This window comes from Taurulus bubalis, assembly GCF_910589615.1.
Source record: "Taurulus bubalis genome assembly, chromosome: 17".
Classification (NCBI taxonomy): Eukaryota; Metazoa; Chordata; class Actinopteri; order Perciformes; family Cottidae; genus Taurulus; species Taurulus bubalis.
The window spans coordinates 18,028,067-18,044,975 of NC_136605.1; the positions used below are offsets into that span (position 1 = coordinate 18,028,067).

The following is a 16,909-nucleotide window of genomic DNA, read 5'->3' on the forward strand; positions in this document are numbered from 1 at the left end:
GGGGCATCAGGGGCACCTTAGCGTTTGATTCATGGATTAGGAGCCAATGGTCGGAAGCTTACCTTGGTGTAATGTGGTATTTCAAGTGGAAGTACAAGCATGCGGCAGGCCAGACAACAATACATTACAATAATCAAGTCCGGATGTAACAAAGGAATTCATTGGATAAAACAGTTTTTTAGCAATGTTGCAAAGGCCAAAAAAATGGTGGTCTTGTTGATTTATTTCATGTCAAACTTTGAGAAATCAAGTTACTGTTAATGTACTTGATCTCATTGTTGTCAATGTCAAGCTGGGCCAGCATCTCAGTTTTATCAGAATTTAGGAACAGGAAACAGACAAGCACACCTCTTATATTATAATTTGTGAATGTCAATCTGCTTTTACAGGCCCATATAGCGGAGTATCATCAGCAAAATGGTGGAATGTAATTTGACTAAGAGGTAAAATATAAAGAAAGAAAAGCAAAGTGCCAAAAACAGAGCCCTGAGGTAAACCATAATTAACATCGGAAAAAATGTAGATGTAGTATTTCTATAGGAAACACAGTGTGTTCCCTCAGATCAGTAAGACTTTGTAGTTCCCAGAAATGACCAGAAAGCAGTTTAGCTGGAAGTAAACAGTTTAGACAACGTTTCAAGAGAGATGGTCTACAAATGATGCATTGCAGTGGTCCTTGGTGTTGAGTTTACTTGAGCAATCTCGGGAACCCAACTGAACAACAAGAACGATTAAAAATCTTGGTCCTCTAAAAAAATATTTCTCATTCCTTTCTTCTTCTTCGAAAGGGTTACAGTGGATTGTCAAACGAGGCGGTATTGTGCTGACAGCCAAACAAGTAAAAATCTCTTGAGTCCTTTTTTAAACAATGGATACTGTCCTAATAATTCAGCGCAGTGACCAGAAACTATCTTTCTGTGGTTCATCATGTTATGTGTGGCGGTTTCTTTGACACTGAATTATATTTTCATCATACCAGAAGTCATGTTTTGCAGTTTGCTAAAAGAGCAGGATACAGACTTTGCTTGCACAATATTATTAGATTTGGATGTGGCCAGCAGATGTCGCTACAATACAATTCAATTGTAATACATTCATGTTGTTTCAGTGTGAAGTGATCAGCGCTTCATAATGGTGGATATTGTTATTTTTCTGTAAGATGCGTCTGTACAGAATGTCTGCTGCGCACAGAGATTGTGGTTTGGTATGTGTTGCCATGCATACACCTCTTGAATAAACTACCTACGCAAAAACGAAGCATAATTCAATTTGTTTGCTCAGGCTAATTTGACACTGTGGTAACTCAGTGGTCTCATATTATATCACGATGATATTCACACTCTCGAATCAATTAAACATCTGATTTATGCTTCACAATTTACATATACACAGGGAACATTCAGCATGTGTTTTGATAGTGATAATCATTCCGAGTCAGGGTGGAGTGAACTGCATAATAGCCTCCAGCTAAATGTAGAGTTTGTCCATTAGTTATTTAACCAGATGATATTCCTCAGACCAATACAACACTGTACATTCATTACAATTAGAGGACAAAGAGAAAGCAATAACGTGAGCGCATATTGATAACCAAATTGTGGCATAAATTAAGATTGAAATTGTAACGTTAACTTCAACTTTCTGCTCCATCTGCCAGTACCAGTCCCACTGTTCAGGGTTTGAAGACCTTTAAAGGAAGCAATGCAGGAACTTCTAAACTGACAAATACATTATTACTCAGCTAATTTATATGGGCAGAAAACAAAACAGAGCCTCCAAAGGACCCTATTTTTCCACATAGGAAATAAATGCAGCCTCCCTTGCATAACAGTCTGTGTATCTGAACCTGTCTGATGGATGTTCGGATTCTCCTTGACAGCAGTCAGTCCCAGTTCAAGTGCAGTTCATGTGAGTCCAGGAAGTCAGAGGAGAAGACGCCCACCGGCGCTGACATGTCCAAAGAGTTGACCCCCTCTGCTGGCACAGAGAGGGTAAGGTCCAGCCAATCCATATTATCCATGTTGCTACTGTTCAAGTTCAAAGTAGAGGGTGATGTGTCTTCATTTAAGTATCCCTCCATGGGAACCACAGGTGAGTGTAGCTCCTCTATCAGCTTCAGTGTTTGTGACTCGGTGTGAGCGCCGAGGAGGGTTTCAAGCTGGGTGTCAGAGGTCAGGGCAGCCAAGCTGGACGAGGGGTTGAGCTGTGCTGCGGGCAGCTGGGCCACTTGGACCACGGGTGGAGGGCGGGATAAAACCGTGTTGATGGGAAGGGTGGTTACACTGGCTGTCACAGGGAGAGGCTTGTCCAGACTGGGAGGGTCCTGTCTGATGAAGGGCGAGATCTCTAAAAAAAAACAAGTTCAGTTTGAGAATCCCATAATCATAAATACTTTGCGCAAAAAAGAAAAATTGCAGTATTTCTCACCACCACTCTCTATTAACACATCAAACAAGTCATCCATCTGCTGGCTAGCGGCAGTGGGACCCTGCAGAGAAACCAGAAAGACCAGTGAGTGAATGAGTGGCTATGGTAACAATTTAAAGGATATACTGTACTTAAGAGTGTATTTATTTGTCACCTGAACAGCTGTTAACATTCTGCGTGTCTGTTTAACTGCATCCTCATAGCGGGGTGGGTCTTTACACTTTGACACATGGTTTGTGAATTTTGGCAAGATCGTTGGCAGCCTCGTGCAGGGAGACTGTTTAACAGGAAAAGACAACAGTCCTTGACATCAAATAATAAAAAAAAAAGGCTACATCTGACACAAACCATCATTCAAATGCAGTTGGCACTGTACAAATAAGTCAATAAACCAGGGTCCTGGTCTAGATTAAAACAAGGACTAAGGACCTTATTTGTAGGATCTTTAGGACCAGGTTGGCTAGAGGAGGCTCCCACAGGGCATCCACTTGCTGGGAATGTGTTGAGTAAGCTTTGTGCTGTACGACCCATCCTCCATGCCTGCAGAGACATTTAGACAGGTCAGCATGGAGGCTAATTTAATGAATGCTTTAATGCAATCACAGAAAAGTAGTGCACCACATATCTTTGGAGAACCTAAATGAAGATTGCTCTGCACTCCTTGCTTCAACCCCATGATTGCTGTCCTCAGTTAGCATTGAGTTGTGGTTTCTGTTGCTAATTCTGTCTGGTTGTAAGTTGGCTCAGAGCAGAGGGACGACAGAGGGCAGTCAGGGCACTACTGTCAACCTTCACTCAGCGCCTGCTCCAGTAACCCAAGTTTCCACAAACCTTCTTTTGATGTGACTAGGGAAGGATTTTACCACCCAGCTGAGGCCTGTTATTACTGTGGCAACAAGAAAGAGGCATCATCCATGATAGAGCATCAACAATGTAAAAAAGGCCTGAGATGTGTGATTAGCTGGTGCCATTGAAAACACTTAACCAGATGTATGATGTGCAACTTAACCTGAATTTACTGCATAGAAAACACATTGTATTAGGTCAGCTGGACACATATACAGATGATCACATCACTGATGATCACTCAAGTTTGCTCCTTTAAAAGAAACCCGAAACTACCAGAGGATCACAACCGATAGTGAGGACTTATATAGAGATGGAGCGTGGCAGCCTGTGCAATCATTAGAGTGTTTTCTTACCTTTGTCAGTGTCTGAGTGCTGCACTGCTGTTCTAATGCTGCTGAGGCCTCTATTTTCTGTGGCACCTGTCCAGAGGTCTGGATGAAGCCTGGGGCTGCGCTGCTAACGGTACTGTGTAATTTAAGGCTGCTGGCAGGGAGCTGGGTAGGAACTGCTGAGGCAGGATGGGATGCAGGTCGGAGGATCTGAGCTTCAGTCTTGACTGGCTGCAAGGTTTTGGGCTGCTTGAAAGTCTGGTCGCTGATGATGAACTGATTTTGAGGAGCCACCTCCTCTTGTTTGACCAACACTGGCGGACCAGGAGAACCGCAAGACGCTGAGCAGTTTGACAAGGTCCTGTTTTCCTCTTTGACCTGGATGGGAGCAAGAGGTATGAGCTGAACCGGAGAATCTGCTTGCTGACTTCTCTTCTCCACCTCCAGCTGCATCTTCAGCTCCTCCACCAGCCTCTGCTCTTGCTCCAGCTTCCTCATCAGCTCCTCAATCTGACGCTCCTTAGCGTGGAGACGTTTGTCCTTCTCAGAGTCCTTCTCATATGACCTTGTCTCTGTGGGACACTCCTCCCGTGGAGCTCTGTGTGGGGAGTTCACACAGGGAGCAGTGTGAGTTGGAGACAGAGCTTTTGAGAGCTTGATGGGATTGTCTGCCATACTACTGTCCTCTATGCCCAGATTGGACACTTTAGAGGCTATAGGGGACACAGGCGGGGTTAATCTTTTGTTGTCAGACTGTGAGGCTGCTGTGAGGGCTGATGTCTCAATGACAGCAGCAATCTGAATGTTAGAGTTCTCCTGGTACAACTTTAGCCTCTCTATCAGATCTGTCTTAGTCCCAGAAACAGGCAAAGATCTGAGTTTTAGTTCCATTTTCAGCTCAGCAACCTGCAAAGATAACATATTATCATAAAATACCTCTCAACATTTAGAGTGTTATCCTCTGCAACATGCATGAGGTGCAGGCAGCCAAGTGTCACCTTCATCTCATCCAGGTTAGCTGGTAAATGATCCGGCTTGCGGTGCGTCTGAGTGTGCCGGGGCTGCACAGGGCTAGACGTACCGTTTCCACTCAGAACTACACTGGAGCAGCTGGTTTGTACCTCCGTTGTTACTCTATTGTAATAAGACCAGAAGGAGAAAAAAAGGGAGTACAGATTAGAGAGGGAAGATAAACTGTTATCAATTTTCAAACAGGAAACAAATGTAGAATACACAACAGCGGCTGTGGCTTAACAGTTATTACTTTCTGGAAACACAGTTATAGACTTTTGATTTGGTTTGTTGAAAAACAATACTCAAATAACTTAACTCGGAAAGGAAGCGGCATTTGTTCTTTAAAGTAGTTTATCAACGTATACACATAAAGGCAAACTTTGTGGGTGAGCCACATCCTATCTCTGGCTGCACAGAGGGAGTGTTTGTGCTGATAAATGGCGCCATACTTGAGCGGGGCAGGCAGGGCGGCCTGGTAGCTGTACTGCAGCTGCTGCTGGTTCAAGATCTGAAGCTGCAGGAATTGCTGCTGCTGCTGCAGGAGACGGGCATAAGCTGAGTCCATCAGCATGTCATTGAGTTCCTGCTTCTGGTCTGGGGGGATGTACTGATGATACTTTAACTTTTTCACCCGTGGTTTGGGCTCTTTGCTCTTTTTGCTGCGGCTTTTATCGCTGGGTAGCTTGGGCAGGCTTTGCTGCAGAACACAACACAGAAAAGGGACATATAAAAAGATGAGAGGACCATGTGGAGGATATTTGATTTCTGTGACTGATCTCAGTCCAGTTTAACAGGGAATACATTTAGTATTGCCAGTACCAACCATACAAGACTTGGAGCTGATACTGGGTTTTTGTAGATTGAAGCAATAAGGGAGAACATTGTTCTGACACCCGATGAAAACCTCAGGATGAGGAAACGGGTGGAAATGTGGCCTTTATTGTTCTACCACCTGCAGCTACAGGATACACATGAAAGCGACTTGGCTTAAGAGCAGCAGGTTCTAACTATGAAACCAGAAACTCAAGCTGGGTTAAGCAAGCAGACACCATCCAATTTGTCAAACTTGTTCTTCTATTGTACTCCAAGGGAGGGAGAGGATAACTGGATTATGATAAATGCACAAGTTATGGCTTCCCTCCCGCCCTTTGATTTCTGGCTTACATTTCACACAGCCTGAATGAGGGAGGCCAGCTTGTCATTTGACCCTAATTGAGGACAAACTGTGGCTGGAACAGATTTCAACCCAAGGATTTGTGAAATGACTTTAAACTCTGTTGTTCTTTGAACTGCGTTTAACTTGGCTGAATGTTGACTTTCAGTCCATGCTAAAACTGATATGACTTTCAGCATGACAAAACACAGACTGTCTTCTGACATCGGATCCCTAATCACATTTCTAAAAGAAACAAAAAAGAAAACAAAGTCAATAAATCAGAGAGCCGAAGAGCTCAGCACCAGAGGTTCATCTCATATCAGCTGCTTGTAAACATTAGGAGACTGTAAGTGAATAAACTGCTTCAATTAAGCACGACTCCTTACAATGAGTTTAAGAAGACTTTGGCCAAACTTGAAGCCCTTAAAAAAACAGCTAAAGCCAACCTTCACAAGAAGTGGTCCTGGTGTGACACTGGGGACAACAGAGGTGATTGGCTGAGCTGTAGACACATGTTGTTTGCTTGGTTGCTCACTGGTGGAGACCAGGCTGACTACATCTGATGTGGACTGTGAGTTTGGTGGTGGGGAGTGCTGAGAAAATCAGAGACAGAGAGAAACCACATGATCCAGTCAGTAAAAACAGTCAAGTCGCTATGCCAGTTAATCATCATCCCATGCAAGAAAAGTAAAAATATATACTTATCAAACATATAAATATTATAAAATAAAAGTACAACATGTTTCTACAAATGATAAATACATTGTTAGTAAAGTGTGTATGCATACAGTACATACAGTTAAATTACGTCATTATGTAAACAATACGACCAGTGTCCAACCAAACACAACTGACTATATTTAAATATTTATATACTTTTTAGCCTCTTTCTTTGCCTCTGCTAGCACTTGTCAGGAGGGCTGGTTTGTCTGCTGACATTAACAGTTCATGTTTCCTAAATTATAATGGTTCAAGGTATTTGTCTACCTGTATGGGAGAGTTTAAGTAAGAGGAAGTAGAAGTGGCCTCAGTCCCTCCAGACTCTCTTTGAGAGGTGGAGCTGGGAGATTTTTGGCTGGCAGGCCGTTGTGGTGATAAGGTCTCACTGCTTTCCTCACCAAAGTTGAAAATGTCTGGTAGCTTAGAACGGTTTGCCTCACCACCTGTTAGCCCAACATAAAAAAAATAAGTAAGCACAGTTTATTATACTTAAAGGATACATTCAAACTAAAAAGAAAACTTGAGATCTCAGTTACAAATTAAGAAGCCATCACTTAAATGAACACAGGAGTCTGGTCCTCATCAGATTTCTCTGTGTGGCCTGCAGGGAGCGTTCAGCCTGCTCTGTGACGCGGTATTTGCATTTGCTACTAAAGCAAACATGCTGAGGCACATGTCTAATGTTTACCAAGTTCCACCATCTTAGTTTAGCATGCTAGCTTGCTAATTCAAACTCAACACAAAGTACAGCTGAGGCTAATGGGAATGCCATTTATTTGACCTCACATCAAAGTATCGGACACATTTATATCTTGATCTGATGATGGCGTTGGGGCCTGGGAGTTTGGAGATAACCAAAGTGATTACAATTCAAAATGATCTGAACCAAATTTCATAGCAGTCCATTAAATAGTTGTTGAGATATTTCACATCAGAGGAAAAGTCAGGGTATCAACAAAGTCAGTAGTCTTCATCCACCAGGCTCCATGGATGTGTGTACAACATGTGATGGTAATTTGTTAGTTAGTTGTTGAGATATTGCAGTGTGGAATCTCAAACACAGGCGCATTAACATCAACAATGGCTAAAACATGTGCCTGATGTAATGCAATGCAGGCTTGAGTTTACTCTCTGGCAGTCACTGTAAGGGGTGAACAGTTAGTGGTAAACGTGGCACCAAAATTGGCTCTAACAGTGAGGATATAATAAGGGCATTGATGAGTATCTACCATCAATGTCTTCTTCGACACTAGAGTCCACGGGCAGGATGTTCTTCTCCACCAGCTCCATGGGTCCAGGCCGCTGGGCAATCCTCTCGTTGAGATCATCAGTCAGTCTGGCCCTCTTCAGCTTCATCTGTGTGGCCTGCAGGGAGGGTTCAGCCTGCGTCTCTGATAAACACACACAGGATCATTAGCTGTGATACCACCAGGAACAGTCAGACTCCGAACTCTTTGTCAGGGTGACTCACAGCAGGCGCAGACAGACCTCACAAACCTCAAAGACATTTATCTGGTTCTAACTTTGTAAAACAAATTCAAACAGGCAATAAGTGCGATTGGATGAATAAGCACCTTATTCATCTCCGTTATCTTGAAGCCATTACCCAGTAAGAACACACAGGAGGAAGATTACCTTGCAGGATGTGCATACGGACCAACTCAGAGCGCTCAGGTCTTCTGCAGAGTTTGTGCTTTAAGAAGCTTCCAGTCTGTGAAAAAGATAATTTAATTACATTTGGGGCATAATTTATATGTAGATAAATAAAATCACAAGCTGCAGTGTGATGGTAAGTGTCTCACCCTGGCTCTCTCCAGGCTGCGAATCTGCTCATGAAAGGAGGCAGGTGTTTTCAGAGCTGTGAGAAGGTGAATAAAAAAAAAAATCCATAACATTTCTCGGTCAATAAACTTTATTTCCACATTCGAGCATACTGTTCTTTCCATTTTAAAATAGTTATTGTTTATTGATTCACGGTCTCCTTCCTACTATTTTGAAAGGCCATTTCCTTTTGGTTGTTTTTGCAGTTATGACAAAGGACATTTAACTAGTAAACCACTTCTTGATAAGAGTGATCTCTTGATCTTATGGAACAATATAAGTGGAATAAAGTGAACTACACAATAGTTCTACTGTCAACATTCTTTGCAATGGTCTAATGGAAGCAGTTTAAAGTTATAAAGTTGCTTCACAAAAGTATAACAAGGCTATTCCTCCCTGTAGTGAATGAAGACTGCTTAATACCTGTAATGTATCATCGACATCAAGCAGCAAATAGTTTGACAATGCACAAAGTGAACTTGAGAACAGTGTCAATGTGCCTGAAGTTCAAAATGAATTAAAGTTATATAAATATACATGATTTATGTCAAATTATGTGCAAATCTATCGCAACTGCATATACAGTAATGAGCTCTAACATGTTGTAATTGTTCTGCCGGATATCACAACAAACACTTTCCACATTGACTTGAGTCCAGTGCAATTCATCATCCATATAATTATTTTCATGTGCTTTTTGCCTCTGTTGTTCTGCAAGAGTGTTATATTAATAAACAGGAGCTCATGGGAGTCAAACAGGAAGTACCAGCTTTACTGACTCAAGCAGAGAGATTGTTGCAGAGTTAATCTTTGATCTCGCAGAATAAACTCATCCTCCTTTAAGCGAGGTCTGGCTCGCTGAGTCGTCACCTCTGCTATGCGACTCACTGGCCTGGGTGGGGGGGAGGAGGGGTGCTCTAAGGAGTGTGTCAGAGGAGCAAAGTAAAAACATTCCTGCTCGTCACCTAAACCCTAAACCTCACTGCATACCTACCATAAGCCTATAAGTGTGTGAGCAGCATAGTGCTTTAGTAGAGAAAAATGGCCTGGGAGGTTTGTGTGCAGGCCACGCTTGGCCAGGCCACTGAACTCCACTGGAGGCTTAGTCGCTGACTCATGTGGCTGTGTGGAGCCAGAGAGGAGCTGAAAGCCCGACTGCAGGAGGCAAACAGGACAAAGAGAAAGAGCTTTGTCTTTTTCTCTTTCTAAGTTCCCAGCTATCAGCACGATTCTGTCACATATTCAGCTCATCTTTTATTAGGTGTAGGACAGGGACTGAGTCTGCTCCACTTTTTACACATCAGAGGAGGGATGGTATAAATGTACAGTATGTCTTATCTGTGTTAAATCTTTGAGTCATTTTCATCATTGGCTATGTTGTACATGAGTATAATTACGCATCTATTAGCAACCGTTGTTCTATGTGCGGTTGTTCTTCTTTTATCCTTTAACGGAACAGTACGAGCTCCAACACCATTACGTTAACTACAAGTAAAGCAGGAGTACTGTGCACGTTTCTGTGACTACACTTAAAACAAGTAATTGCATAATCACAAATAACAGCATACTTGTTTTAACGACACTGAAAATATGCACTCCAAAAGCCCTGGAGAAGTCTAATTGAGTTGGATGTCAGCAAACGATTAATTTCATCCCTAATTCTATTCTTGCGAGAGAAAATAACAGCAGTAATAATAAAAGTAGAGAATAATTATGAGATAGAACAGGACATCTGGTTACTTTCTTCTTGAATTTCCAAGGCGCAGGGTGAGGGTTTTGTTTGCGTGTGATGTGAATACTTACGCGGCATGATGCCTTGCTCCACAAGCTGCTCCCGACTTCTCCTCTGTTGCAAACAGAGCTGGAGGACTGTGAGAGTGCAGAGACACAAAGGTCAGAGTTGAACTTCAACCATTCAAAGCCAAGTCCGACGAGTCATCTAACAACCCTCTCCGGCTTTAAAAGTGAAACCGGCCAGACTTCAAACAAAACAAAGTACTTATTATTTTTCAATCAATATGCTAGCCCAAGGCCCAACATTAAGCCATGTTCACCACCACAGACATCCTATTCACTTCCTGTATGGTTTTAACTAGGGGAAGATTACCACAAGTTGCTCTTGAACAGTTCACCCTGATTGGCCAAGAGCCTTCCCAACGGGAGTCAATATCTCTGTGTGGATGCAAATACACAGAGGAGTCAAACAAAGTAACGATGGTATAGAATACAAATGGATAAAAAAGGGATTAATGTCAGGGCTGGAGTCACAATAATGAGCTCATGACATCAGCAACAGTCAAGTGAGAAGTGAGTCATGTGTATTTGATAAATGATTTTCAAAATGTCATCTGGCTTTGGGTAGAAAGCAGTGATCAGTTATGTTATTGTGGAATATCAAAGACATGACTGTCCTCTAGCAGAAATTGTTGAGTCTTGCATGCAGGCCCCCCGTACACTTGGATGGTCCTCCGTGTTATTTTCCCATCAATATAAACTGTAGTAAGATCCCAGTTTAAACATTTATAAACAAGTGAGCGTGGACATGTTATTTCAGTAGAATAACAAAGAAAAAAAAACTGTTTGAAAAGAAAGGTAACGGGGTGATGGTGACAAATGAGGCAGCGGTGGGGGGCACATGAGACCCTCGTTGTCACCACTGCAGTGAAGAGACGCCGGCTTCAGATACTCAGTGTCTCAGGGGAAAAAGCTACTCCCACTCACGCAGAAACACACACACACACATACACACACACACACACACACACACACACACACACACACACACACACACACACACACACACACACACACACACACACACAGACCTGCTCAACTCTCCTGGGAAAGGCGTCTGAACAAGCCTCTGTGACTCACTCTAGCAAAAATAAACTGGGCAGCTGTGAGAACAAGGCCTGGGAATCAGGAAATTTAGGGGTGGTTAAGGGGGTGGGCTCTCTGGTTGTATGCAAAGCCGAGGGGACGTTCACGGGCTTCCACTGGTGGGCAAGGGAACACAAAGTGACAAGTGGAGAGGCAAAGGGTGGGAGGCCGAGTCTACTCTCACAGCAGCCGATCAACTTTGGGGAAGAGAACACAGTGTGCCGACCCCGCCTGCTGCGTTTCCTATTATGAACCCAGGCCAGGGGGGTTCGGGTCAGTCTGAAGCAGATCATACCAGGAGATTGTAAAGAAATTGCCATTGGTTTGTCTCAATATTCATATCCACTGTGACTTGAAAAAAAATGCCATGGGCAAGACAAGTTATGAGTGCATATTGCTGCATGTCAATAACATCAAAAGTTGCCTTCCAGGGCCACAAGAAAACAAAGAGCTTGATCTGAGCATCGGTATGGGGGTACACCTCATGCCCATGTTCAACCTGAACCCTGGCTAACCTTTCCATGATGCAAACTGGCTCCGCTCTCCTGCTTACCAGCAGAGCGTAAACACAGGCTGTGGAGAAACACAGAGAGAGAGAGAGGGCTCTGCTGAAATCCCTGTCTACTGATGTAATCTCTAATCTCAGACCCATGTTGTTCTCAGCAAATCATCCCTGGAGTTCTTCCATCAGAAGTTTTATTTTATTTGACTTTCCAGTTTTTTTAGAAACAGGACAAATAATAATAAAACAGTTTGGCTGTGCAAAGAGTATTGGAAGCCACACCAAAGCTGAATGTAGTTTAGAAGCTGATACTGGGTTATGTTGACTTTAGTGTGACTATAAACAGGACACCATTTTTGCAAAGAGGCATCTATAACCAGAGATAGACAAAAGTTGGCTATACAGAATATGTTGGTTAATCAAAAAGGATTTTTTTGTGTGCGGTGGCCGATTCAGATGCATTTTTCTATGATGATTTCACATGGGGCAAAAAGTCTATGTGAATTTAACTGAATTGATAGACATCGTCTTGTATTATAAGACATTGGAAACAATTAAGTATTGTATATTCAACTTGTGACTATTTAAAAAGTTTAGAAATATATTTGCTGACATGTTCTAAAATTAAACTATACCATTACCAATTTGATCATAAAGCAGTTCAACAAAGCAGAAATATATCAGCAAGTCTCAAACAGGTGACTGTTAATAATTACTGAGAATGTATAAAAGACAAAAGGTGGCTGTTGAACACTGGATTTGAACTATTTCTTACTTGAAAATGAATGTCTGAATAAAACACTGATGGGTAGTTAGATAATTTAAAACTGCATTCCGATAGTGTGTTGTTTTCCCAAAGCAAAAGGGCCTAAAATGAAGCCAGACTCAAAGAGATGAGAAAACACATTAGTTTCCTTCCCCATGAGTGGGCGTGTCCTCCAAGTCTGTGTTCACAAACTTGTCTGGGTTTGGTTAAGAAATCTTTTGTCAGATCATGAATAATAATTTGAGATGGAATTTACATTTCACCTGCAAATCTTGCATAATGGCCCTGACAGAATGGAATTTACATTACTTCTTGCATGCCATACATACTCAGTATTATACACATGTTATGCATTTTCGCTGTTTATCTCAAAATGCAAGAACCTGCATAATAAATATTATATAAATACTTAGATAAAATTTGACAGATGTTACAATAAGAAAACCATAATCTATAGAACCTAAACACCGGAAACAGTGGTTGTCGTTCAAAGACAGATTAGTGTTTTATATCAAACAAACAAAAATATGCAAATGATCAGAAGCATATCTGGTTATTGCATTTCATCTGAATGAAGGTCTTTGTGTTAACTTCCATAACAGGAGTGACTTTGTCCTTGTGCTATGTGACAGAAAACCAGAATAGTGTTTCAACCGTGCCAATATAAACACAAACAAAGTATTCCCTCGCTCACAGTCTGTGACTGTTTTTCCAAAGTAACTTTGATTTATGATCCATGAGAACACAATAGTCTCTTCTGTGAGAATGATGCTTGGCATGAATCATTGTGATGAGCTTTACTGTTGCACTGTCATTTCCTGTTGAGGCTGCATCTACGTCACTACAACCCCCCCTCTGCTACTGCTGCGAGCATCAGTTAACATTAGTAAAAAAAAACTTCTCGTTCATTTTACATAGATCTTCAAATAAAACAATGCATGCAGGTTAGACAACAAACAATACAAATCACCTGATTTAAATTTACCCCTGCAGATGGAAGGGGTCTCCACATGAAGGCAGGCCATAGAGGACAGTGGTTTGCTTGGCGGCCAGGTCTGGAGTCCCATGGAGTGATGAGGCTGGGGGAGATCGAGGGAGTCAAGGAGTGTAGACTCGGAGCGAACGACAGCTGGCTCTCAGAGCTGCTAACAGTCCCTCCTCTCCGGCTCTGTGCTGGCCTCAGCGGAGAAAGTGTGTGTGTGAGACTGGATGAGAGAGTGTGTGTGTGTGTGTGTGTGTGTGTGTGTGTGTGTGTGTGTGTGAGTGCTCAGTCAATGTCAGGAGGAGGGAACACAGCGCTGCTCATGTTAACCCTCGCTAGGTCATTCTGCTCTACTCACAGGGCTCATCATACTACAGCACAAAACCCTGGGGAACTTTTTATATTCTTTTCTGCATAATCAGCACGGGACCGAATCAACCATGCTTGAACAAAACAAGCTGCTTTTTTGAGTGGGAATATCTCCATGAGAAACAGCTCCAGAAACGTTTTGTCGCACTAAATAACAATGACACGAATAAACAAACAGGGGAATGGAAGCTTATCTTTAAACATTTTTCCATGATTAGTTATACGGTATTTTTTATTTTTTTATACACAAAGTGATTGTTTTATTGATTTAAAGGAGTCAATGTCATCTTAACTGAATCTGTAACTTATATTTACTCCCAGGAACTCCAACTTGTAAGCTACTATTCATAAAAAAAATGTGATGTGAGAACATTTCACTAAACAGATGAAGTGTGTAAACATTCAAAGAGAGGGCAAAAGAGCAGCTAATGCAGCAGCTCATACAAAAACATGCTTAGTCGTGGCTGGTAGATTCCATCCATGACTACAAAACGCACGAACAGGAAGTGAGATAAAAAGGGAATTTCACTAATTGTGGTGCGTTCCTTCTGTCTCAGTGGATCCAGGAAGACTGGTTAGAAAATATGTCAATGCTAAAGAGCAGGCGTCTGATCTCATAGAGGGTCTGATGTTGAGGGGAAGCTGCAGAGAATCAGGATGCTCTATATGATGTAATGTGAGTAAGCAGGACAATGCACCGATCAGACCGCTGTGTTCTGAATTAATAATCAAGAAATATGCATGTCAAACAGCATGGTATAGAGGAAATATGGAGTTGATAAAGTAAATGAGATCGTTACAGTCAGGCACACTATGTTATGACAGCTCACTGCTGGAATTGAATAATGGGGAACAAAACCTTATAAGAGTCGGTGGAGCACTTGGTGTTTAGAAAAAGATCCTTCTGCATGTCACATCGTCCATAAATACACGCCATTCTTTCAAATTCCCATTTTCCAAAAGTATTGGCCCCATAAACAAAACAACAGGCGTCATGAATGCCTTGTACACCTGTTTTGTCCACAATCAAAACATATCTCCTGCATTAGCTCTCAAATTCCGATCCCAGTCCAGAACGAGCACTGTTTCTCATTTTCGGCAAATATTTAAAAGTCTAATTTCTCATCTTTAACGGCAAGGTGCATTAATTCAAGATGTTTTCCATTCACACAAAATTATATAACAAAATAAAATAAATTAAATAACCTAGTCTAGACTGTATGCAGGACACTTGAAATGTAACATATGTTTAAGCACTACAACAATGTCACGGCATTGATGATAATCACAGAGTATTACATCCATCTGCTTCCCACCGGCCAGCTGTTTTTCATTCACTCACCACTTCATAATTACTCTCTTATGGAGCGGATGTCACTAAGCAGTGTTTGATTCATGTTGCAGGTTTATGTTGAAGACAGATAATATTCTGTGACTTTAACTTCCATAACTAACTAAGATCAGGGGTGCTTCCACACCTGTAGCTCTTTTTATTCTGTCCGGACAAAAACAAAGTAAAAGTTATTAACCAAACCAAGGGATGTGAAGCGCCTTTTATGTTTATTTACTATATTTTCTCAAGTGGACATAAAGCGCTCACACAGAAATAACTGATTGATATCTTATCTTATCTTGGTATTTTACACGTGAGGGTGCAGCTCAGTACAACCCAACGCTGAATCATACCGTGGTAGTGACCTGTCAATCACAAGGTAACCCGCCCTAAAGCATACCCTGCTCTAAATGGAACCATCATTTCCTAAATTAACTTCATGCTGTATTGAATACGACTTAGATTCACTTTTTAGACCCGGGGGCCTGGTAGAAACAACAAGCAAAAGAGGTGTATTTTAAAGTTATATTAAAAGGTACAACATATACAGAGTAGGTCACAATCATCAGATGGAATACATAGTTAACAATTGAAGATTTCAATCAGTGTTTGTTTGTTTCATGTAACAGTTCCCTCTGCACACCACTATGTGTTTCAAACCATGCTAAAATCTAATATCTACTACCATCTGTCGATGGTCCACACCAGAGTTTGATTGAGTTTGATTGTTAGTAAGACTTTGGTTTGGTTTTATTCTGCCACAGCAGCCTGAACAGACAAACAAAGCAGAGTTCATTATCACCTCACCAAATAGGTTAGATGTGGGAAAAGACAGATTTAAACTTATATTATAGATACATACTTTATTAATCCCCAAGGGGAAATTTGCTATATGGGAAATAGCCCACCAATTACAGTGTAGTTTTTGTACATACAGGGTAAAGTACCTACAACACTTACTATACAAGGGTAAGAGAGAGAGAGACAGATAAGAGAAGTATTCTGCTAATTAACAATACAGCCACTTTAGAGTTTAGAACAGAAGCTAAGCACTAAGCTTTAAATGGTGTTTTATCACAACTGAAGAACAGAAAATTCTCTAAATACGCAGAACTGCAGAAATGAAGGACAACATATTTTCCATCTAGAAATCTGTGAGTCATGCTTGTTCAGCTTTACCCAGATGTAAGCTTTAAGTTATTGGAGAACTCATAATTTTAAAGAAATAATGCCACTATTAAGTTTCCCCCACACTTTCGGTCCTACTTACAGTCAAATGTATTTCAATATCCCTCTTACACACAAATTCATCCCCCCTATTCCACAACTATGTATTTTTACTGTGTACCTACATGTTTGTATCAGAAGACACCTGATCCTATTGCATTTTATACCCACTGTGTACAAAGCAACACTGTGTTTTCCATGCTGTAACCAAAAAGGGAACTGTGAATTTACAGGATGAAAACAACTCAAGGCACTCTGAACACGTTAATGAATTGATTTAAAAGTCTCCGTTTTGTGAATTATACATTATTAATGTTTAATTGTAATTCATTATGTGTCCTGTTTAACAGTGATCGGTTCCAGAAAGCTCCGTGTGAACCAGGATACTCAGAGATGGAATAGTTATACATATTTGTAACATTGAATCAAAAGTAAAATATTCTAATGATGCAATAATGCCAAATAACTCTGCTCTAAACACGTAACAAATCCATGTTCCCAAGGAAGATCTTTGATTTCAGTAACAATTTAAGC

At 41.4% G+C, this 16,909-nt stretch overlaps 1 protein-coding gene across 1 annotated transcript; it reads right to left on the minus strand.

Annotated features, from left to right (window-relative positions):
- Positions 1-1,882: 1,882 nt before the first annotated feature.
- mrtfbb (myocardin related transcription factor Bb) lies at positions 1,883-13,531 on the minus strand (the record flags this gene model as incomplete). The annotated part of the gene is made up of 14 exons (XM_079233257.1): positions 1,883-2,346; positions 2,428-2,488; positions 2,582-2,704; positions 2,857-2,967; positions 3,630-4,511; positions 4,604-4,739; positions 5,069-5,316; positions 6,222-6,368; positions 6,763-6,938; positions 7,725-7,886; positions 8,131-8,206; positions 8,298-8,353; positions 10,120-10,185; positions 13,435-13,531. The coding sequence occupies 14 exons, from the start codon at positions 13,529-13,531 to the stop codon at positions 1,883-1,885; spliced, it is 2,805 nt and encodes a 934-aa protein (XP_079089383.1).
- Positions 13,532-16,909: the final 3,378 nt, after the last annotated feature.